At 41.5% G+C, this 25034-nt stretch overlaps 1 protein-coding gene across 1 annotated transcript; it reads left to right on the top strand.

Moving 5' to 3' along the window:
* The first annotated feature begins 13370 nt into the window (after positions 1-13370).
* cited4a (Cbp/p300-interacting transactivator, with Glu/Asp-rich carboxy-terminal domain, 4a) lies at positions 13371-18158 on the top strand. The gene is made up of 2 exons (XM_067425370.1): positions 13371-13494; positions 15257-18158. The coding sequence occupies exon 2, from the start codon at positions 15267-15269 to the stop codon at positions 15987-15989; it is 723 nt and encodes a 240-aa protein (XP_067281471.1). The 5' UTR covers positions 13371-13494; positions 15257-15266; the 3' UTR covers positions 15990-18158.
* Positions 18159-25034: the final 6876 nt, after the last annotated feature.

Below are 25034 nucleotides of genomic sequence, written 5' to 3'. Positions count from 1 at the left end.
ACTGATCAAGCTATTTTGGATTAGTTATTTTATTCCTAATTCATGTTTTATCTTGGTTTCAACAAACAAACAGTAACATCCAGACCATTTTTCAATAAATCTTACTTCAGGTGTCAACATGGAGGTGTCGGTTTAATAGAACTGAACTGAGTGGTCACTTGAAACTGCTCACTCACAGATGTGTGAGTGGTTGAGCTGCTTACTGTGTATTAGTCCACCCATCGTTCATTGTAATAATGATTCAAAATATCAAAGGGAATTTGGATAGTAAAAAAAAAAAAAACTGCTTTTATGTTAACTTTAAGGCTGCACACTTTATATGCTGAATGTATGTGACTCCCTACGCATGGACAACCACAACATCTGTGAGTGTTTCAAAACCCAACCAAACTCAACCAAAGTCAGCCAAACTTAGATTGCATGGGTTGGCATTGTAGATGAGCATTTGTTGTATTACAAATCACCCTGTAGAATGGGTGGTTATGTCATATTGAAGTGGTTTGTTGTGTGTTATTTTGTTGTTGTGGTTGGAATTGCTTTCGGATGAGTATGTCGATGAGCTCAGTAAGCTCACATATCTGTGTTAAGTCTCAAGGTGTTTGTTTTAAAGGGATAAAACACCCAAAAACAAAGATTCTGTCATCTAATCCAAATGGTTGTCAAATGTTCCTGACTGTTCGCTTTGACAAACTTCAGACTCCAGAAAGAAACCTCAAGCCAACTTTGTTGTTGCCTGATTTTATTTTAAATAACATCACAACAGTTTGTTCTTCAATTTAGCTTGGAGCACATTGGGGCCTTAAGCCTTTATTCACAGAAATGTTTCTCATTTACTTTAGCCACTTCTATGTATTGAACTTGCCACATCATGATTGGTTACAAGAACCAGTGCTGTTTGCTTTAACTGATGTCAAACCATACCTTCCAATTTTTTGTGCCAAATTTAAATAGCAGCATTTCAGCATAAACTAGGTTAAATTCCATGTTGGTCCAGGCGGGTTTATGCAAGGTAGAGCTGGTATAATGCTGGCATAGTTGTAAACCAGCAAACCAGCATCCTATTCTGGTCCCATCATGCAAACTCCTTAATGATGGTGACCAGCAATGTTGATTTTTTTTCAGCAGCGGAGGTAAATGAAGACTTTACAATACAAACTACAAAAGAAACTAAAAAACAAGATAACAATATTAAGTAAATGCACATCAAATACTTTTGCTTCAATGCCGCTAAATCCCAGTCTCAGCTTATTCAGATATTTTGGTATGTTGGTTAAACCTCTAAATGTAACTTCCCTTTCCTATCAAAAGCTAAAGTTTGAAAAACATAGCAGAAGATAAAAAGCGAATCATATGATTTCAATATGAATGATGATGTGCGCATGAGCCGGCTTTCATTTGTAGTGTTTTTGTGGTTAATGTTGTTGTTTTTTAGAGATTTTTTTTAACCAAATTATGTTTTATTAACAAGGTTCAGAAGGAGCACGTTCAGATAACTGACACAAATGGAAAGCATTCAGCTAATCAGGTATATACACGCAGCAGTCTCACCTCCGTTTATTGACAGTTATCAGCATCCTTCTACCACCTCTTTTCCACAATTATAGTTTTAACCACTTACATACACAGGGGGTACTCTGGGTTAAGGCCAAATTCTGAGCTAGAAGCCCTCCCCCAGGATGCCAAATACGCATTTAAATTTAATCTCTATAAATTATATGTAAGTGTGAACTTGTAAATCAAGATGATGAGTATAATGTAATGGATGAACCTGTGGAAACATTTGGAAACATTGTCAACCTCATAATTTTGCCTGTTCTAAGGCTAAAGAAATGTTGTGAGTAGTATGTAAACACAACAGTGTTTTATGTGCTGCTGTACCTCTGACAGAAGCGGACATAACTTACATTAAAGAACAGCTCTATTCCACCCACGACAGAGTGAAAGTCGGACTTACAGGTTTTTGCAAAAAAAACACACATGGACTTAGCTGCTTTTCAAGACAATCACATTTGTTAAATACCTATAATGAATTGACTAAAGTGATATTTTTGAAAATAAGGCATTTCAATAACAGATTAATAACCTTTTCGCTAGCATTAAAGTGAAATTACTTAACCTAAGCTAAACATAGGAGCCTGATACTAATGTAAAAAAAAGAAATTGCATCTGAAATTTTCAATTTTTTATTTTTAGGAAATAACAACTTAAAAGTGGGTCTGTTCCTAACACAATGTTGTATAGCTTCTAAAGACTTGTAATATAGTGCTCAAGCCATATGGACTACTTATGTGCTTTTTAATAATCTTTTTCTTTCTTTTTCTTTCTTTTTTTTGGACAAGACTGATTATGCTAGCGAAAGATTAATGTCAACATTGTGCCTGATGTCTCTTTTTGTGTCCCCTGGGGGTAAGTAAATTATATTTTCATTTTTGGTTGAGCTGTCCTAGGCACTGCATAAGCTTCATCGAGTGGACAGTCAGGAGTTTGGAGGCCGGTCTTGGGAAGGTAGACTCATGGGGGAGGGGGAGGGGTCAACGACCGCCAAATGGAACAAGTGAAGCAAAACATGACTTTAACACCACGAGACACAGGCATGCAGAGCATCACCCCTCCCCCTTGTTTTTCATTCTCTTGTTCTGTGTCTTTTTCCTTTTCGCCCTATCTCCTAATCACAAACGAAACACATGTGCACACGCACATTTACAGAGGTGTGTGAATCGAATGCGTGTGATGAGTCATACACACAACAGGCTTAAGCATTTATAAAAACACAAACACATGGACAAACATGATCAAGTGAGCATCTAGCACAAACATCCTGGTTACCTGAAGCCACAGGTGAGAGGCTCCACCCCTCGAAGTGATAAACACATGGGGTGTGGAGAGATCTTTGTACACAATGCATCATGCACTGGAGATAATGTAGGCTGGTGTGTGTGCCTGTGTTAACTAGCCGAACAGGAGTATGTACAGATTGGCTAGCTTAACCTGTTTTTCCGTTACTTTGGTCAAAAAACTGAGCTGTATATGAAAATCAACAATTACCCATGTCACCACAAAATACTAGCAATAACAGAATGCCTGAGATAAGAAACATAGCTACTTCATGTGGTTGTACATACCAGATTTGTTGTTGTTCAGCAATAGCTATAAACATGTCAACATATTATCAGCAAGATCCTCTTCAAACTGTTGACGGCATTAGTTGTTTTGAAAAAGAAGACTGACCACATTTTACAATGTCCTAAAGTATTTACGCCAGTGTTCGTATTTACACTGCTGGGCCAGTGCAAGTCAGGGCTAACAACGTGCTGGGCGGGCCCAATAGCAATAGCCAAAGCTAAAACCTACCCTAAAACCTGCCATTAACACGCCTTCATAGAATAATGCCACTCAGCCCCAACATTTCACCAGGAAGCTAGCTGACTGTAAACTAGATTGCAAAATAAACATGACAGAAGTGGACGTTTGGACTTTAGAGGCTGCATCAATATTTCAGCAAAATAGAGACAGTCTTTTCTTTGAGTCAGAAGTGCATCATGCCGAATCAAATCGTATTTATAAATGTTCTTATTCAGTCACGCCTGCATCGCTTTATTTAAGGCTCACTCTTAGAAAAATATTGATCAAATATCCAACACGATCTCATGGTAATGCGTATCAATAGTACGAGGGTGAAATCTCGTAGAATGTATACGCCAAAATCAGTTTTGCCGTGCAAATGCTACGCAGTTTTTTGCGTGCATATGATACACACTTTATAGCGGGCATATGACACGCTCTTGGGTAGGATTAGGGTGGTGAGGGGTTTATACGTATAATATGCTATAATGTGCATATGCATCATATGCACGGCAAAACTCATTTTGGCATATACATTCACGAGGTTGCACACTCGTACTATTTATACGCATTTTCGTGAGATCGGGCTCCAAATATCATATGTTTATGTCACGTTTCTGTAAAAAGAATGATATATATATATATATATTTTTTTTTATTTAATTTTTTTCCCCCATGAAATTATGCGATATGAGGCAGTTTTAGCGATCTCTCTTGTCTAATTCTTTCAGCCAGAGCAACAGAGGGAGCTCACAGACAGAAGACATGAGTTATATGAGTGAATCAGAGTATGTAATTTAGGACATATGCGGAAGCAGAAGTCTGGTTTCAACATAGGCATAGGGAAGAGACATATGAAACATGAATCCATATAAATACACGGCTATTTATCTAAATTCTTCAAGCAGTCTATTGTATTTACATAAGCATGTGTATTGTAAGTAGCCTTTAGCCTTGCATATAAGTATATTTCTGCCTCGTACAGTGATCAAAATCCCCATCGGATCACAGCTGGTGTATGAATTTGAGATTTTGGAATCTGATTTTGGATCAGATGTACTGATTTGATTTTTTTTTTTAAATATTGAAGTTAGCTGGTAGGGAAATGAGCAGTGTCACCCTGCCCCTGTGCCCACCCGCCTTTGTTCTTACCCACTCCTCAATCCCCAGTTTGCCCGCTTTGGACCAAGGTATTCCGCGGGCCAAAAAACCCTGGCCGCTGGCCCAGAGGAGGCCCGATCAAGCCCCAGAAATGACAGTGGAAATAAGTTTGGCCCTGGCATGCACCAGCACACTTGCTTTTGGCCAGACAGTGGAAATGCAGCTTTTGATGTATGCAGTTCTGGAAGTACTTTTGTGTAACACAGATGTAGAGTAAAAACAAAAGGGCCCCATTAACCATCATTCACATCCACTGTATATTCACACTTGATTATAAATTGAAATGGTGTCAAAGCAAATCTTATGCATTCCTATCTATAAAGTGCTAATTTTACTGCAACATAGTCTGACTTAAGCATCCTTTGATCAATGGGAATTTCAGACAGATGAGTATGGTTGTACTTATAAAAAATACAGTTCCCTTTCGGGGAACTCGAGCTGCGTCGAAACGCTGTGAGAACGCCTCTGCGTTAATGCGTCGTGAAGCGCCTGTAGAACCATTCCATCGGAAAAAAGATCGATCGTCGCCGACGTGATGACGTCGCCGACGTGATGACGTCATCAACCGGAGACTATAAAAGGTCCACGAACACAAACAGGAACCAGCTTCTGAGCCTTCAGCAAGCGATCTGTGTGAACCTGTCTGTCTATTTGGTGTTTTTGTCTGTCTATATCCAGAGATTTTCCACCCTTTTGTTAAATATTGCAGTATATATTAACAAACAAAGAGAAAATAAAATAGATAGAGTAAAATGGCGAGTGAAAGCAGCTTTAAGAGGTGTGTTCATCCCTGCCCACGCTACATCATAAAAAAAAAAAAAAAAAAAGAAAAAAAAACGAGCGGGGATACACACTCTCTTTGTGTAGCCTGCTTGGGAGCGCAGCATGCCCAGGCAGCCCTCGAGGGGGCTGCTTGCGAGCACTGTGAGCGTATGCCACTGAGAACGCTGCGCTCCCGCCGGGCACTCTTCGAGGAGGGTGCCTCGGCTCGTGTTCCCCGCGGCTCTGGTCCCGCTGCTGCCGAGGCAGAGCGGTGGCTTCAGTTGTGGGGTTCACACATGGACTTTACAGAGGGGTTTGAGACGGGCCCAGCCTTATCTCAGCCCTCACCTGTATCGTCCAGTGTCTCGTCTCGGGGTTTGGAAGTCCGCTCTGCGGTCTCTTCCTCCCTGGGCGGGGCACCGGTGCTCCAACTATCCAGCTCTGAGGAGGTGGACGTTGAGAGCATCGCGACTGAAGACTCGCCACTTCAGTCACCCGCTAGTGAGTTGAGGTTCTCACGAGAGCTGTGGCCAGGTTAAATATAAAAAATAAGAAATGACTGGCTGGCTGAAATATCTGAATCCCATCGAAATCAGAGAGAACGAAATTAGATGAGCGATTCCTGCCCTCTCGTGCAAAGCATCAACGTCCTGCCATTCTTCCCTGACCTGCACACCGAGGTGTCTAGGTCATGGAGGAAACAAGCGGTATCATATAGAGTGTTCAGCCCACATACATCTGCATATAGTAATATATTTGGGCTGAGACACTATGGTTATGGGGCGATGCCGAAGATCGAAGAGACGCTTGCGAGCTATCTCTCGCCTTCAGCTGCATCGTCCCTGGCATTTCCCCTCCGAAGGAAATCGGTGCTTACCTCAGCACACGGTACCCGTCTTCCTTCGGTGCCCACAGGGGGCCGCGCTGCTAACCCCGCCGCAATGTCAGGGCGCAGAGGGTCTCCGCGGGCCACCTGAGGGTGGTCCGCCCCCTCCTCGGAGGGCATGCGAGCAGTCAGGTCAGGTGTTCCCTGCCGGTTCGCCGTTTCAGGGCACTGCACTCGCTGCTCAAATTACACCAGAGGCCAGCCTCGAGAGGCTGGTTCCCTTAGTTTCCCCTCCGTGGGAAGACGGTGCTTACCTCAGCATACGGTACCCGTCTTCCTTCGGTACCCTCAAGGGGCCGCGCTGCCAACCCCGCCGCAATGTCGGGGCGCAGAGGGTCTCCGCGGGCCACCTGAGGGTGGTCCGCCCCCTCCTCGGAGGGCAGGGGAAACAAAAGGACGCTGAGGGTAGTCCCCTCCGAAGGGAAACGGTGTTTACCTCTGCCTACGGTACCCGTTGTCCTGCAGCGCCCTCTGGGGGCTGCGCTGCCAACCCCGCCGCAATGCCGGGGCGCAGACGGTCCCCGCGGGCCACTCGAGGGTGGTCCGCTCCCCCTTCGGGGGGCTCCCGAGCAGTCAAGTCAGTCGTTCCCTGCCGGTCCGCCGCTTCAGGGCACTGTGCTTGTTGCTCAAAATACACCAGAGGCCAGCCTCGACAGGCTGGTTCCCTTAGTAGATTTTCTAGACGAGTGGAAACGTCTATCAAATATATCTCAGTGGGTCCTGCAGATAATAGAAAAGGGGTACGCCATTCAGTTCAGAAGTCGGCCACCTCCTTTCTGCGGTGTCCTACCTACAGAGGTGGGCCCGGAGCAGGCTCTGGTAATGGCACAGGAAGTAGAGACACTCCTGCAAAAAGGGGCTATAGAGAGGGTTCCCCCTCCCAGCAGGGAGTCTGGCTTTTACAGCCGTTACTTCATCGTGCCGAAGAAGGATGGGGGCTTACGCCCGATATTAGATCTGCGGCTATTGAATCGCTCGGTGGCAAAGCAAGCTCAAATTCAAGATGCTTACACTCAGACAGATTGTAGCGCAGGTCAAATCGGAGAATTGGTTTGTCACCATAGACCTCAAAGATGCGTATTTTCATGTCTCCATCCTTCCACATCACAGGAAGTTCCTGAGGTTTGCCTTCGGGGGAGAGGCATACCAATATCGTGTACTTCCTTTCGGTCTAGCACTGTCACCCCGCACGTTCACCAAGTGTGTGGATGCAGCTCTGGCGCCGCTGCGTCTACAGGGCATCCGCATACTGAACTATATCGACGACTGGCTGATTCTAGCGAATACAGAGCAGATGGCGGTTCAGCATCGAGATGCTGTTCTCGCCCATATGTCGAAGCTGGGGTTGAGGCTGAACGCCAAGAAGAGTGTGCTTTCTCCGGCTCAGAGAACCACTTTTCTAGGTGTGAACTGGGACTCGGTAATTATGCGGGCGCAATTATCGCCAACACGCATAGCATCGATCCTGGCAGCCGCCAAAGAACAGAAGCTAGGCCGAGCCGTCACTGTGAAACGGTTCCAGAAACTGTTAGGTCTCATGGCAGCAGCGTCCAACGTGATACCTTTTGGCCTACTGTACATGAGGCCACTGCAGTGGTGGCTCAAAACAAAAGGGTTCTCCCCGAGGGGAAATCCGCTCCGCACGATCAAAGTCACGCGGCGATGCCTACGTGCTCTGGTCATGTGGAAAAACCCGGGGTTTTTATCTCAGGGTCCCGTGTTGGGGGCTCATGTTCGTCGCGTAACGCTAACGACAGATGCCTCTCTCACGGGCTGGGGGGGCGACCATGAGTGGTCGCTCATCCCAGGGTCTATGGCAGGAACATCAGCGGCACTGGCACGTAAATCGGCTAGAGATGCTCGCAGTGTTTCTTGCATTGAAACAGTTCCTGCCCGACCTCAAGGGGCCACCATGTGCAGACAACACATCGGTGGTCGTCTATATAAATCACCAGGGGGGTCTGAGGTCCCGTCCGTTGGACAATTGGCACATCGGATCCTCCTGTGGGCCCAAGGGAAATTGCTGTCAGTCAGAGCAGTATATATCCCGGGGGTCCTGAATCAGGAAGCAGACAGCCTGTCGAGGCAGGGGCCGAGGCCCGGGGAATGGAGACTCCACCCAGAAGTGGTGGAGCTCCTATGGAAGGTATATGGGAGCTATTTGCTTCGGCGGAGAGTTCTCACTGCCCGCAGTGGTTTCTCTGACCCATCCAGCCCCGCTGGGGTTGGATGCCATGGTACAGGGGTGGCCGAGGCTACCTCTGTACGCCTTCCCCCCGATTGTCTTGCTTCCAGGAGTTCTGGAGAGGGTACGCCGGGACGGGGCCCAGGTACTCCTAGTGGCTCCGTACTGGCCGACCCGAGTATGGTTTTCGGAGTATGGTTTTTCTCAGCATGGTGCAGAGAACGCCAGTGGGACCCAGTTAACTGCCCGGTTGGTACAGTGCTGGAGTTTCTGCAGGCAAGGTTCTCGGCAGGGTTGACCCCCTCCACAATAGAGGCGTACGTGGCGGCCTTGGGTGCCGTCCACGTCCCTTTGGGTGGAGTGTCTTGGGAAGACACCCTCTGATTACACGTTTCCTCCGTGGCACTTTAAGGTTGAGGCCTGTTATGCACTCGAGGGTCCCAGCATGGGACTTAGCCTGTGTTTTGCGGGGCTTGTCCGAGCCTCCGTTTGAACCCTTGTAGGAGGTGTCGGATAAGTTCCTCACCTCAGGACTATATTCCTTTTGGCTATTTCATCTCTCAAAAGAATAAGAGATATTCAGTCCCTGTCTGTAGGGCCCTCATGTCTAGAGTTTGCGCCAGGGATTTCTCATCCCAGGCCGGGTTATGTCCCCAAGGTTCCTACGAGCCCACGGGGCCCCATTACTCTTCAAGCATTCTGTCCTCCTCCTTTCACGACGTCAGACCAGGAAGATTAATCTGCTGTGCCCTGTTAGAGCACTAGATACTATGTCCACAGAGCTGCCCTGTGGAGGAAAACTGATCAGCTGTTTGTCTGTTTCGGGCCCCCTAAGAAGGGGCCCCAGTATCTAAGCAGAGGATGAGCAAGTGAGTGGTCGAGGCCATCTCACTTGCTTATGAGGCGGCCGGGCAGCAGTCTCCACTGGCTGTCCGGACGCATTCAACCAGGGGTATGGCTGCTTCTTAAGCACTTTTGTCGGGGGCTTCCCTCCACGATATTTGTAAACGCGGCCGGATGGTCGTCTCCTTTTACTTTCGTCAGGTTCTATGAACTAGACCTGGCATCTACAGTTGGGGCACAGGTACTCTCGTAACCGTGTGCGCTTCGGCTTCACACATACGAGACACTTGGTCCTATGGCGATGTGGGTATAAGCGTTCTCACAGCGTTTCGACGCAGCTCGAGTTCCCCGAAAGGGAACGTCTCAGGTTACGTATGTAACCCTAGTTCCCTGAGGGAACGAGACGCTGCGTCGCTCTGCCATACTCCCGGCGTGTCCGTGATCACTTACTTCAGGCTTTATCAGAAGCTAGTTCCTGTTTGTGTTCGTGGACCTTTTATAGTCTCCGGTTGATGACGTCATCACGTCGGCGACGTCATCACGTCGGCGACGATCGATCTTTTTTCCGATGGAATGGTTCTACAGGCGCTTCACGACGCATTAACGCAGAGGCGTTCTCACAGCGTTTCGACGCAGCGTCTCGTTCCCTCAGGGAACTAGGGTTACATACGTAACCTGAGACGTTTGCTGTATTCACACTTGATTATAAATTGAATTGGTGTCAAAGCAGATCTTATATATTTATATCTATAAAGTGCTAATTTGACTACAACATAGTCTGGTGTTAGCATCCTTTGATCAATGGGAATTTCAGACAGGTAAGTATTGTTGTACTTTTGGAAATCCAGTTTGCTGTATTCACACTTGATTCTAAACTGAACCAGTGTCAAAGCGGATCTTACACATACCTTTATATCAAAATGCAAATCAACCTTTGCTGCAGCGTAACTATGATTTTACCAATGAGAATTTCAAACACATATATTACGCATTTCTATGTTTCAAATGCTCCATCAGAGCTTTCTCTATAGGGTATATATTCCCTTAAAAGGAATGTTTCTCCCTTTGAAATGTTACTGAAAAACTTTCCCTTTTTTGTAACACCTCTTTCAAAAACCGCAATAGCAAAACCTCAGATCACCCCAATCCATGAAAAATACAGATTAATCTTTGTTTCCATAGCGCTCTGCTCTCCACGTCCATCTCAGTGGGTTTCAATACTGACCTGTGAGTGTGCGTGCTAAACACCAATATAAACACACATCCAAACAGCTGTGAAAATATTCATGATACATTTTTTTATGAAATGTCAGAGGGAGAGACTGAGAGAGGGAAAATATAGGTGCTGTTATGGAAATGCTCTGCACACCACCTGCAAATTGCTATGGATAATTTGCAGTGTTGCCACACGCGTCAGAAGAAGACCATCCATCGCTGTGACCTTTTTACCAATGCTTTCATTCTCCCTCTGAAGGTCAAATGGAGGACTAGTCACAAATTGAACCTGTTGGTTGTAATTACCTTCTCAATAACATTTTGTGAGTCTTAGCCTGTAATTGTTTAGAAATAACTTTATTAATCATGTTGAAACGTAATGACTTGTGAGAATTGAGCAGAATGAAATGGCATGAGTGTGAGAGGTATAGGTGGTATAGGTAGATGCGAATCGTACAGATTGATGTAATTTGGCTTACCCTAAATCACTATGGTGAGCCTATACCAATTATTTATATTGTAAAGCTGGTCAGATAGATTTTGCTGGAAACTACTTACTTCTGTCAAGATATGTCTCATGTCAGCATTGGCAGACTTTGGAATTGTTATATTAAGACAATTGTTTTCAAAACAATGGCATATACTGATCATAAGACATTTTACAGATGCTTGTTTTTTATTTATTTTTTGGGGCAAAGTATTGATGTATTAGGGAAATTCACATAAGATGATCAATCATGGGCACAGCGGTGAAATTCAAGTCATCATATTTATCTGCACAACTCACAGAATTACCAAAACAATGTTCCTCCGCAAATAACTTATAGATATTTACATAGTTGATGAAAACTTGAGAAAACTTTTTTTTTGTGTGTGCATACTTTTGCCTAGACATCTGCAGAGTCAACAACAAGATACTTTACATATATAAGTATGTAAAGTATCTTATGAGTATGTGGTGTGACTACTTATTCAACAATGTAAGAGACAATGGGTGAGGGGCAGGTTAGATGCTTGGGAAACCTGTTTGGAAATAATATTTTTTGCAACTCCATTTAGTAGTTATAATATAATAGTTACATAAAAATGTGCACTTCATTTTTAAATATTATGCAATTTTCAAATGTTCCTTTTTAATGCTATTCAGAATACTTTCATATTAATAAAATGGTGCACTCTAAATGGGCCATTATGGTCCTCTGCAATGCTCTAATGTTAAATATATCCAGATTTAAAAGACAGACTAATTTTATCTTGTTATTGCATTAGTTAGGCCATTCGCTCTCTTGACACATTTTGACACCCCACAAGGAATTTCAAAAGAAATTGGATCTGAACACCTACACACAAAGGAACACTATTAGGACACAATTTTCTCAGTTTATCATAGGGAGATTTTATGATGAAGAAAGGTGTTGGCCAATGCAAAATTCATTGGCCCTGGAAAGTCTAGTCTATAGGCCTATTTGGCAAACTGAAAATCATAAATATAATTTTTTTTAAAGTTAAATAATGCAGGTATACACATATGTAGCAAAATCACAGGATGAGTTAAACTGAGCAAATGTAATCATTCAAAGGACCGAGTTTCATAGTATGCGATAATAACCAACGATAATGGCAATATTAATGCAATAATAATTAACCTTCAACAGTTAAATTAGGCTATGATGAAAGGTTTCTGTGCAAAGTTATAATCATTTAAACACACTGTTTAATCTGTTTAAGACTGATTCAGGCTTAATTTACACACTGACAAAAGAAACAATACAAGAACAGGAGAATGTGTGTGTGTGTGTGTGGGGGGGGGGGGGATTATACACTTCTGGTCACCACATTCCTTTCTAGAAATGGAGGAGTGAGTAAATAGAGGCATTTCAATTTGTCAGGAGTTTTCCGCTTGACTCTCAACTGTTTTGAAACCATTTGAACTGTCTGAGTATTCAACAGACTTATAGTATCTTCCGTCCTCCATACCCATGGCAGAATCACTCACTTCATTTAAAACAAAGGTACGAACTCATCTCTTCCCTGAGCACTTAATCTTATCGTAAGAAAAATCAAACTCTTCCACCTCCATTTTTCTCTTTTCCCTCCCTATTCTAGTTTTGCTACCCTGAGTAATATACAATACAATTGGATAAAAGTGTCTGCTAAATACATAAATGTAAAAATAGTATCTTATAATTGAGCTTCTTCTAAGACGATATATAAACATAAGTTTAATGTAAGACATAGTTCATTCATTCATAGAATAGTAATAAATGTGTGAGGATATATGTTTGGGCAGTACAGCACTGCTTGTGGTTCAGTCCAATAGCACATGCTTCATGCCAGCAGGAGGTTTCTTTCTTCTCGCAGTCTGTCTCTCTCTTTAAAATGGTAAATATGCCATTTACATAAGAGACAAAAGGCTGTGTGACCTGCTTTATGTCCATTTTCTGTTGATGTGCATTAGGTAAGAATGCCATACAGATGAAAAATAAAAGAGGTCAAGCCAAAAGTATCTACATGTCTGAAATGAGTTGGGTAATTTGATCAATAAGCACTTTATCTTCAGTAAAGTTTAGCATCCTTTAAAATCTTAAATCTATAGGGTAATATAATACAGAATTCTATATGACATATAAATAAAACACATCATTTGACTACACAGAATTGTTAGCATCTTCAAATGTTAAAATGCCATAGGTGAAAAAGTGAGAGATAAACGCTTCAAGGTAAAACAAAGCAAGTTTCCTTTTAAGATCTCAAGTTCCTTTAAAAAATGTGCACTTATGAATCGTGTTTTATAGTTATGTGTAATTGTTCCTGAATAGTTTTGCCAGTGCACATAAACATGAAGGCCATGTGAGTAATTGGCCAGTGACGTCTGTGATTAGAGGAAGAGCCAATCACAACAGAGAAGAGGCGGGGTTCGTGTTACTCCGCCCCTCTCGCTGGACGTCTTTATGTGCGTGTAATCCTTGTGCTGACCCAGAAAGCGCTCAGCAGCGGCAGCTCGTTCAGATCCGAGCACAGCCACGGGAGATACCTGCGCTGCTTTACAGAGACTGAAAACACGAAACATCGTCTTTACAAGGACAGGATTTATTTGACGGTATGTGCTTATTATGTAGATATTACTGTGACAATGGGAAGTCTGGACCTTCAGTATTTTTGTATGTAATCTATGAAATCCGCATGTATAGCGATATTTAAACAACATATGGTTGGACAGGGTTGAGCGTGTTCTTATTTCTGCTCTGGCTTTTTACAACTCAAAATATGCTACTCTTGTATGACTTTTGTTCTTCTAAGAAAATAATGAGCAGTAGCCAATGCATGGCAATATATTATTTGATATTATAGCCTACTGATGGTTCTTTAGTGTGTGTGTGTGTGTGTGTGTATATATATATATATATATATATATATATATATATATATATATATATATATATATATATATATATATATATATATATATATATATATATATATATATATATATATATAATTGCTATGCAGAGCTTGAACTGAATGTTAAATTTCATGAGTGTAGTTTTAACTTTTCTCTAAATACACAGTAAATTCATAGTCTACATGCTAATGTTTAAGTTTCACTGTGTTCTTACAGGGATTCTGAAAGTCTGTAGCCTATATTTTTATATTTTATATATTTTTAATCTGTCAAAGACAGATTTATTCTTAGTAGAAAGAAGAGATGAAATTCTTTGTTTTATGTAGACAGACAGAGAGAGCGAGAGGTGCCCTATAGACCCCATACGACATTGTTCTTTATCTCTTATTTCTATCCCAAATTATGACAGACATAACTGTGCACTTCTAAAAATATGTTAGTTATTGTTAAACATGTTCTGATCCGAAATAAAGACATGAAAGACAACAACATCAGACAGGACATATTTACTGACAATGAATAGGACTGTGGGTTCAAAAGAAGAAGAAGAAAAAAAGGAGTAATAATCTGCATGCCATCATTTGTATTTGTAAATTGGGAAGATGATTCCATTATATATTTTATTTCAAAATTTTATGATTACATATTTGCTTTATCTAGAGAGTATAACCAACTGATGTATGCCTGCAGAGTAATACTTATTGTAATTGCATAACACTTTACAATCTTATTATATAAAACAAAACAAGTTTAATCTAATATACATTTTTAAAACTCTAAACACTACCCTGTCATATGAGTAGATCCAATCAGTCATGACTTTTGTCATTATCTCTTGCTCACAGTAGGTTGGCTTTGTTTGCTGAACACTGTCCACCTCCTAGCCTGTTATTGTTTTGATCCTCCTGGCGGCTCCTTGATGCTCCTTACTGCAATATTTTTTCCGCTAAGGGCTAAAGTCATAATATGTCTGCTTTAAGCTTGCGACCACAAAGGTTTAAAAGATGTTGTGTGAAAATATGTAGGATATGTGAAAAAAATAAAAAAATATATATAATCAGTATTTGTATCTTAATATATTTATCTAATCTAAATATCTGTAAAACAAAACACATTTGCCTACTTATAACTATAAATCTCACTAAATTGTGTTAAATCCAACGTAAAACATGAAAAATAATTTGTCAATGAATGGGGTAAGAAAAATAATGTATTATTAAAGATGTCTGAAAATGAATCACAGGTACTGATTTTTTTCACTGGACTGATTAATCAGTAAAAGTCAATTGCCATTGATTACCAAGCATGTGAGACTGCTCTAAAAAGCCAAAATTGTTTAACCAATAATATTGGTTTGTGCTATAGATGTTTTCTACTGATGGTTTTCAAGAAACCGAAAGTGTTTATCAGCTGATACTGAAAACCTGCTTGAATATTTGTTATTCTTATATCTCTGCAGTTGAAAAGGCATGGCTGAACACATGATGATGCCGATGACCCACGGCTCTGCTGGCGGAGGTCTGCATGGGTATCGCATGGGAATGAACGGCCCTTCTATGCACGGACACCAGCCCAGTCTGCGGACGCTTCCTAACGGGCAGCTCATGCACTACAGCAGGGGGCCCCAGAGCTCCATGGAGGCGGCCATGAGGCAGAGGAACATGATGAATGGTGTCATGAATGGTCAGGTCAACGGCCAGATAAGTGGTGGACACCCCCACCAAATGCAGCAAGCCAATATGATGTACGGAGCTCCGAATCAGCAACCGCAAAGTCACCCTCAAACCCAGCACCATCATATGCACCCCCAGAGCCAACACCCACAGCAGTATATGGGTGGAGGAGGCCTTACAGCATCTCAGCAGCTTATGGCGAGCATGCATCTTCAGAAACTCAATACCCAGTACCACGGGCACCCACACGGTCCCATGAATGGGCATCACATGGGGAATGTCCAGCACAGAATGGGTCCTGCTCAGTTAGCAGGCATGCAGATGGGGATGGGTGGGCCAGCGTTGGGCCTCAATGTCATGGACATAGACTTGATTGATGAGGAGGTTCTGACATCCTTGGTGTTGGAGCTCGGGCTGGACCGGGTTCAAGAGCTGCCTGAGCTTTTCCTCGGACAAAACGAGTTTGATTTCATCTCAGACTTTGTGTGCAAGCAGCAACCAAGCACTGTCAGCTGCTAAAATTCTGCTTCTGGTCCTTAAATCAAAGAAAGACTTTGTCATCAAGAAAAAGCTGGGGCAAGACGAGAAAGGCTAAACAACCAGGTTCTCTGTAACTGTGAAGCTGTGCTATGCATGTTGTAGTGCACACTGTTTGCTTTCAATGAGGGAAAAGACTTCTGGATGGTCTTCAGCCTTTGAAGAACTGGGCACAAGTTCGGCTTTGGTGAGCAGGCCTTGTCTTGTCCCATTGGTCATCCTGGAGTATCCCAGGGTTGAATGTAACTTCACATGGTGGAAAAAGAAGTCTGCTTGGAACTTTGCAGGAACTGCTTTGCCTCCTTAGGGGCAACTAGAATCAATAGCATTTAGAAATGTATTTATGTATGATGCCTACCAAAAAGCAAACATGATCTGTGTGGTGATAGAGACTTGCCTTTTCTCAAACTAACCCCTATACTTGTGATAAAAGATGTTTGAATGAGTGTTATGTGGAAATTGAAGGCTGGTACTTCAAAACGGGTTGATTTTCCAGGAGCTCATAATTTGAAATGGTTAGGGGATGGTGAGGTGGTAGTGGTTGGGTATGAAACATTCTTTGTACGCAGTGTTACACTGTCCCTTTGGTCATTTTCTTTCTACAACTATTCAAAACTTTAAAGATGACTGCCTACAGTAATCATTTGTCACATTTAAAACCATTTTTTTGCTGACTGAATTAGACTGAAAATTAGTGTCTTAAATGTAGGATATGTCTTGATGCTTTCATGGATTTTTTTTTCTGTGTTAGATAAACTTGCCAGGAAAATGTTGGAATGTTTTGTAGCCTCCCTTGCTAAATGCTGAGCCTGCGCTCCCTGCTGATGAGTCTGAACTGTAAAACTGCCTTATAGTTTTTTACACAGATACTGATGAATATTCACTGTAGACATTCCTACCTTGTTCCATGCAATGAGGAAGAAACTGCTGTCTTTATATGATTCAAAAAGGTGACTTCAAAACTCCAGCTGTTATGTAATGTTTGCTCATATGCTTCTTATTGTAGTGGACCACAATAGTCATCAAGCCACATGCTGCAAATAATAATTAAACCTTCCACTTGTTTCTAAATTAACTTGAATGTCGATCGTTACAACTATTGGTCGAAACAACTAGTAAACTAGCAACAGCACTGATTTCCTGATGTGCGTTAAAGCCAACCTTACAAACCAGCACAAATGTTGTTTCCCTCTTCGCTGCCTGAACACTGCAGGTTTAAAGTTGATTACTTTTAAATTACACTTACAACCTTCTTCTTAATTGAGGTCAGAATGGTCAGTCATCTCAGATGGCCTGATAATTACAAAATGGACATGTTAATTTGCTTGCTATCGCTCAGGGTGTAATGAAGAGTTAGGAACGGCTGCCCTGCTGTTTGAGAACTTCCTGTGTCGTTATGTTGGTCGTTTTTGTGTTGAGTACTCTGTGGGGGTTGGGTTGGTATGGAAATAGCACAGCATACAGTAGTAGTAGGTTAATCTGTTCCACCAGAGCTGGGCTCAACTCCCTCGGCTTTACCCGCCCCAGCTTGGGTAATTGCTGTACGTACGGCTTGAGATTGTGAAGAGTTGCCACCATATAAAATAAAATAAAGCACAAACAAGAAAAGACAGAACCTGATGGATCGTATTCTGTTTCCAACTTGGCTGATACGTACAAAATGGGAAATTTAGTTTCAGACTTTAAATTTGTCAGCTGTATTTCTTGTATCAGTAGAGACTAGAATGTCTTCCCCAGTATGCTTCTTCTGTAATTTGTGAATATTGGGTAATTATAGACAAACCACACATAGCAACAGAAAAAAACGGACCATTGCTAGATTATTATTTCATGATTGAATGATTTTTCACATTCACCAGCACATCACCAGATCCAATCCTGTTATAATTAATTATTTTTATTTTTGTTAAAGGGAGGGAATATGTGAAAATTTCAACCTAATGCTACTTGAGCTTGTCAGTCTGTTATATCGTAAATCACAAACCACCCTGCAGAATGTTCCCTGCAGGTGAGATTGTATGTTCTCTTCCAAACTGTGTGCTGTCATGTAATGTCGCCATGCTCCCACAAATGCTTTTTTTTAAATGTTGTTGATTCTATCTTAAGAAAATGTATTTATTTTCATTGAAAATAAAATATTTATTTAAAGAAGTGGTTTCATTGAGTGTCATTGTATGTCATTTCATTTTGAAGGTGACAATCACAAAATGTGCTGATACAAGTTCAGTTTCTTTCTCTTTTAATGCATATTTATATCAGTACAGAATTTTACCCAATAACTTGGAAATATGATTGTTAAAAATACACATTTAAAAACAAAATGACAATATCAAAATGGATTTTCATTTAGTTTCATAAATACTTTCATACCTAGATATAAGATGCTGAATGGAACAGGCACAGAGCAAAAGCAGAGACAGTATATGAGGTAAGACACTGAAAAACAGAGATATTTAAGCCTGACATCCCTGCCCTTATGAAAAATAAGTATATTTTAAGTTAACACATAAGTCAAGTTCAAGTATATTTTTAAATATACTAATCAAGTAAACTTGTTAGTGTACTACTTTAATACTGCAAATTGGCCCACATTTTAGTACATAAAAGTATGTTAAAGTGTACAATAAGTGTAACAGTAGTAAACTTTGTATAACTAGTTCAAAACTACGTTTCTCAATTGTACTGCATCTGTACCAGTGAAATTCTACGTATACTAGTAGTTTATTATACTATAATACTATTTTAATAATTGTAGCACAATTTTTAGTTTATGAAAGTACACTTTGAAATGTTCTCTCAGTAAACTACTAGTTTAGAAGTTTTATACTACAAGTATACTTGTATGTTTTCTTTAAGTGAACTTAACGTACTTTCCTTTTTAATATAAATAAGACAAGACGCTATGGGAAAAACTCCCTTTTCTCTGATTCTGAATCCTACAATCATGCAGTGAATACTGCATGTCGATTGGTTCAAAAAGTTAAAGAAATGAAGCCAACGAGCCAGTGGTGAGAGAGCCTGCTGAAATGGACGGCGACTTGTGCTATAAAAGCGGCTGCTTCACCATGGCAAATCGTTTGGTTTGAACTTAAGCAACACAATAGGTGTTTTTGGTCATATCATGGCAATTATTATAAAATTATTAAATTATGCAGTACTTGTTCCGTATCTAAGGGAACCAAGGTTATGTTAGTAACTGAGTACTTTCCCAACTGAGTCTTACGCAAGACGTTTGTCTTATTAAAATAAATAAGAAGACGCTACAGGATAATACAATCACGCTGCGCTATGCAAGATGACGACTAATACAGTGAGAAGCACTTAACCAGGGGCTCCAAGACACTAAGTATATGCCATTCATCAGGACCCCATTACTAGGACCTCTAGGGGCCTAGTTTATTAATATATAAGGGATAGACATAGCCTGGATGCCAGCTGAATTTAGCCCCGCCCACAACATTTGAGGTTGGGCTATTCGGTCTGGACTTGATTTGTTGAGAAGTATGCCTGAACTGTTCGGACCATTCAAAATTGTCAGGGTGGGCTTTATACAATGATCACCAAAGACCGGTTGGGTTCGTTTTTAATCTACTCCTAAATGGAGAACTTGTTCGTATATGCATTAATCTTTACTATTTCTCTCAAAAAGGATGATTGTGTTAGTAAATACTCTATGTATCCTTAAATAATTTTTTTACAACATCTGCAAAGATCGTTTATGCTCATCTTCTACTTCTTCCAGCATGCGCGCAGTTGAGATCTGTTGTGTAGCGTTCTTTTTTAACTAATCTTAAATATGACTCGGGAACAACGAGTTGTCTCAGAGAGCGATTTGTTCATTTTGTGTTGACCATGCATGTGCTACAGTCTATCGGTTCTGTAGAGGATCTTCTGTACTCAGTCTATGGGGCTGTGAGAACAAATGACTCCCGAGGACTCGAGAGGTGAACTAATCAATTCTGTGTTCAGGACGGCACATATTGCATATGGGGCGGTCACAACCCAGATAAGACACTGATGACGGAATTACCGACTCGAACCTAAAGACAGGAGAGGTGTAACGTTATTAACCTTTCCAGGAAACAGACGTGATTAAATGGGAAGTAACAAAATAGCGATTCGGATTCTAAATGACTGCATAGAAAACCCAGCTGAGCAATTAATGAATCATTTCTTAAAGTTTGGCCTTGACTGCATTAGCTTATAATTTATTTTTATTCCAAACATGATCAAAGTACTAGATGTGTTGGGGAATTTAACTTGTGTCATTTTAATTATATTCTGCTGAAATGAACAATATTACTTGAAAAAAGATTTGTTCATTTTACTGAACGAGATTTAAAGATCCGAGTCCGTAAAATGATCCAAACTTCCCTCTACTCTCCGTTGCTCAACATACGTCATTTACTCCATTGCTCTGATTGGTTGTTGGTCTATCCAATTGAGGTCTTTCCTGGTTTGGTTGAAACGCCCCAATAATCACGGCCCAATGGAGCAGCATCAGACTCATATTCTGACTAGAATTGAGTATGACCATGTCATGCTAGGGTAGACAGGGGTTACTCCCAGATTTCTGAAACGTATCCATGTCTAGGTTTCATTAGACCCAAACTCTAAACACGAGGGGCTCACAAAGAGCACCTGCAGGTCTCCCAAATGCTTAATCGATGCCAGCGCTAGCAGCAAGGAGATTTTTAGTGACAGGGGTTTAAGGTCAGTGTAATGGATTGGTTCAAATGGAGGACTTTTAAGGCCCCCAAGAACCACAGAGAGGTCCCAAGTAGGGACTGTGAGGGGACGAGGAGTGTTTACCCTCTAGAGTATGGAACCCCTAAGAAAGCGAACAACAAGATTGTATCTTCCTATAGACTGCCCTGCTAGAGGAGTGTGTGAAGTTGCTATAGCCACAACATAGACTTGAATAGTAGAGGGGGAGGGGCGTATATCTATTAAGTCTTGAAGGAATGACAATATCTGATATATGTCACAGTTTAGAGGATTGTCACCTCGGATTTTGCTCCAGGAGGCGAAGATGGCCCACTTTGATGCATAGAGGCATCTCGTAGACGTAGCTCTGGCCTGAGAGATAGTATTTAAAAAGTTCTCAGGGAAGTTTAGGGGCTCCCATTGAGAAACCACACATGAAGGTCACACAGCTCGGGTCTGGGGTGCCAAACTGTCCCTCTCACTTGGGAGAGAAGGTCTCGTCTCAGAGGGATCGGCCATGTCCTTTAGGGGCAATAACCGAGACAGCTCTGAGAACCATGGTTGGGTCCTTTAAAGAGGAGCTACCAGGAGAACATTGTGTCTGTCCTCGCTGACTTGCTTGATTACCTGGGGAATCAGAGTGATTGGGGGAAAGCATAAAGGAGAAGGCTGGACCAATTGTAGACTAGTGCATCCCTGGCTTTTGAGCAGTGGGCAGTGATGATTGTCTTCTGAGGCAAAGAGGTTGACCTCTGCCTTCCCAAAAAAAAATCACAAATCTTGTGAACCAAGCAGGGGTGGAGTGAACATTCCTCTGAAGGAAGGTTGTTCTGGGACAGCATGTTCGCCCCTTCATTCAGTACGTCCTATATGTGCACTGCCTTCAGAGAGAGTAAATTGAGGCCACTTAAGAATGGTTTTCACCAGAGTAAAGAGAGGTTTTGAAGAGAGGCCATCCTGGTGATTCATGAAGAACACCACTGTCATGTTGTCTGATCTGACTAAGACGTGGTGTCTCACCAGAAGAGGAAGAAAGACATTGAGAGCTCGATATGCTGCTATAATTTCTAGGCGTTTGATATGTAGCTCAATTTCCAGGCTGTTCCAAGCCCCAAAAGCTGGTGGTTGTCACACAGTGTTTCCCAACCTTTCTTAGAGGTGTCTGTGAAAACAACTTTCTTCTTGTCCATAGCACCTGTCACCATGGTGTCAGGCTGAGGGCGGGACCTGCAGTTTCAGCCAGAACTGCAGAGGGTGCATGTAAAGCAACTCTATCTGCAGAGCTGGAGATGCTGAGCTCATAAGGCCTAGCATTTTCTGAAACATTCTGAGCAGTACAAAACCCCCGGTAGCAAATGCATGAGCTGTTGAATGAGCAGAGTGCACTCTGGAGTGACTGTGGCCCTCAAAAGGGTTGAGTCTAAAATCCCCAGGAACGATACATGAGCTTTTTGCAAAATTGACCCTGGGACCCAAGCATGGTTAAGAATAACGGATCTGTGGAATATTAATTCTGCCTCCAACTGGGCCAGAACAAGCCCGTCATTGATTTAATTTAGAATGTGCACTCCCATTTGTCTTAGAGGGGAGAGAGCTGCATCCTGCAGTCAGAGCTGAAGTCTCAAGGATATTTGTGAGAAGATCTGCTTCAGAGTGATCATTCTGAATGAGTGCTTTATTAGAGCCCGGTTCAGATGTCTGAGATCGAGGATGGGTATCGATATCTTTTTTGGGGATGAGGAAGTACCTGCTGTAAAAGACTGACTCGCTCATTTCTATAGCTCCTTTTGCCAGCATGATTTTTATGTCTGAACGCAGGACATGTGCATCCTTGCTTTTCACAGAGGTTTTGACCACACCGTTGAATAACGGGGGTTTTCAAGCAAATTGGAGTACATAACCTTGTTTTATTATGTTCAGAACCCAGAATAACATTACAGGAATGGCCTGCCAGGCCTCTGCTCATGCTGCAAGGGGCTGAATTAACTCTCTAGGAGCCACGGTTGAGTTTACTTGACAAGATGCGGCACTGAATAAAATGGCCGACAAAAGCGGAGCGAGTGCTCTAGTGAGCCATTTTATCAGAGCAATAGTGTCAACGTCAGCGAGTATTTGGATTAGATTATTATTAATATTATTATTTTCTAATGGCATCAATAAATCTTGCAGGCAATGAAGTGTTGGGTCTTCTATTCGCAGACTCTGATTCTAAAGATAATTTTTTTTTGCCCAATGTAGATGGTCCTTTGACCAATGTCAGTGGTGGAAACAATGTTTCCCGGGTCGGAGTGTTCATTGCGAAGCAGGCATGTTAATGTTGTCGGGAACAAGGCAGCCGCATAATTTTTTTTACCGCACTAGCCATGAAGCGTCTTCTGACCGTGTGCCTCTCCGCAATCGCGGCGACAGTATTGTGGTGGAGACTTTTTCTAATGCCACTGGGCATGTTAGATGAGGTCTAAGTATTCATAGGACAGTTAGGGGGCTATGTGGAGACAGGATGGGGCGTCGCAATGACAATGACGGTAGTCCAAAGCTGTGCACACTCGGCGCGCGAGTCAGATCTGGCTGGCTGCTTGTACTAGGAGCAGAGATGGTGTGACACGAGGCAGAGGGGCTATTATGCATAATATATAATATATATGTGCCCCATACATGGAATCAGAGTGCCTGTATGTAGTAAATAAAAAATCTCTACAGCAAAAGGCCAACTGCTACATGCATTCGGTTTGTTTCTACCATTTATTAGTAATGATTTACACAGTTTGTTTACTATTTACTATTTACCTGAGCATTCAGTATTGTACGATATAGCATACAGAAGGTGAGGGACATTTTGGGGTGAAAGAAGTGCTGCATTTTATCATTTAAACATGTGACTTTTCAAGAAAATTCTATAATCCAATATGGACACCACCATATGGCGTCATAAGATGCAAACCAGTTGAAAAAATGTAATCCCTACATAAACATTGGGTCATCCTTAATATTTCTCTAATTTACAGAAAGTCCCTAGGATTCCATTCATGATGCAAAGCTAATCTAGTGGCGACCCTGCCAAACTAAAACAATGCATGCACTGAGACAAAAATGCATTTGCCCACATATCTAAATGTAGGAAAGAAGTTGAATAAGCCCTATTTCTAAAATGATGGAGTGCTCCTTTAAGTTAGAGCCTTTTGAAATTAAGATGTCAAAATCAAACGTTTTAGGAAAAAAACTCTGCCTAAATGGTTAATACAAGCACTAAGTTGCAGAGAGGGATTAATGTGGATGTATGATGTGGAAGAGAAATTTACAGCAACTCCGAAGAAAGGCATGAGAACAGGTTCTGTGTGGGCAACAAACACTCTTTTTCTTTCAGCATATAAGCTGTTTGCTGGTTTGCTGGTCACCAGCATGGGAAGCAGGAGTGCTGGTGGGCAAGCTCCACCAACTACTTTTTGCTTGAGAACTGCAGAACTAATGCTAGACTATCCCTATATTGTTATTGTATCTAACCAGCATAAACCAGCTAGACCAATACAGAATTCATGCTGATTTATGTTGGATGTTTCAGCATGGATGGAGGGTGTAAGAAAGTAAGTGCCATTGTTCAGTGTGAAAAGCGAACTTCAATACAAACAAAACAACAATACAGCAAGAATCAAACCTGTTAGTAAATACAATTGTTAATCCCAAACAGTATGATTGCACAAATGTGTCTAGTCAAATTAGTGCACAATTTCCATATTGAAATACCTGGTAACACTTTACAATACGGGTGCACTAATATTCATTAATTCATGTTTAATTAATGCACAGATAATCATGAGATAATGTATTACTAATGGTGAACTAACCCATTTATTAATGATCACTGCATCAGCAACTTATCAAGATTCTATATAATTAATAGATTAAGTAATCATTAAATTGTTATTAGTTAAATGTGTCATAATGTATTACATCCTTAATAACATTATATTAACTAATAATGTAAATTAATGTGTTATTTACCACAAGGGGTCAAAGCCATGCATTTCAACTTCCAGTTGTCTGCTTTAATTAATCATTAGCTAATGATTTATAAAGGTATCATTATGTTATGACTTTACTTGTTTGGGGCACATGACTATTAACTAATTCAAAATTAATTAAAAACCTATAACCACATTTACATATTACTTAATCAATAAGTTTGTGCCCCAAACAGTCATGTGCCCCAACAAGTAAAGTCAAAACATAATGATACCTTTATAAATCATTAATTAAAGCAGACAACTGGAAGTTGAAATGCATTGCTTCGACCTGATCGACCCGTTAATTTAAATTATTAGT

Source organism: Pseudorasbora parva, chromosome 19, assembly GCF_024679245.1.
Source record: "Pseudorasbora parva isolate DD20220531a chromosome 19, ASM2467924v1, whole genome shotgun sequence".
NCBI lineage: Eukaryota > Metazoa > Chordata > Actinopteri > Cypriniformes > Gobionidae > Pseudorasbora > Pseudorasbora parva.
Note: the sequence above shows the minus strand (reverse complement) of the source record. Positions and strands in the feature narration are given on the sequence as shown.

Bases quoted from the DNA above. Each gene is read 5' to 3' on its own strand.
- cited4a (XM_067425370.1), top strand. From the start codon at position 15,267: ATGGCTGAACACATGATGATGCCGATGACCCACGGCTCTGCTGGCGGA.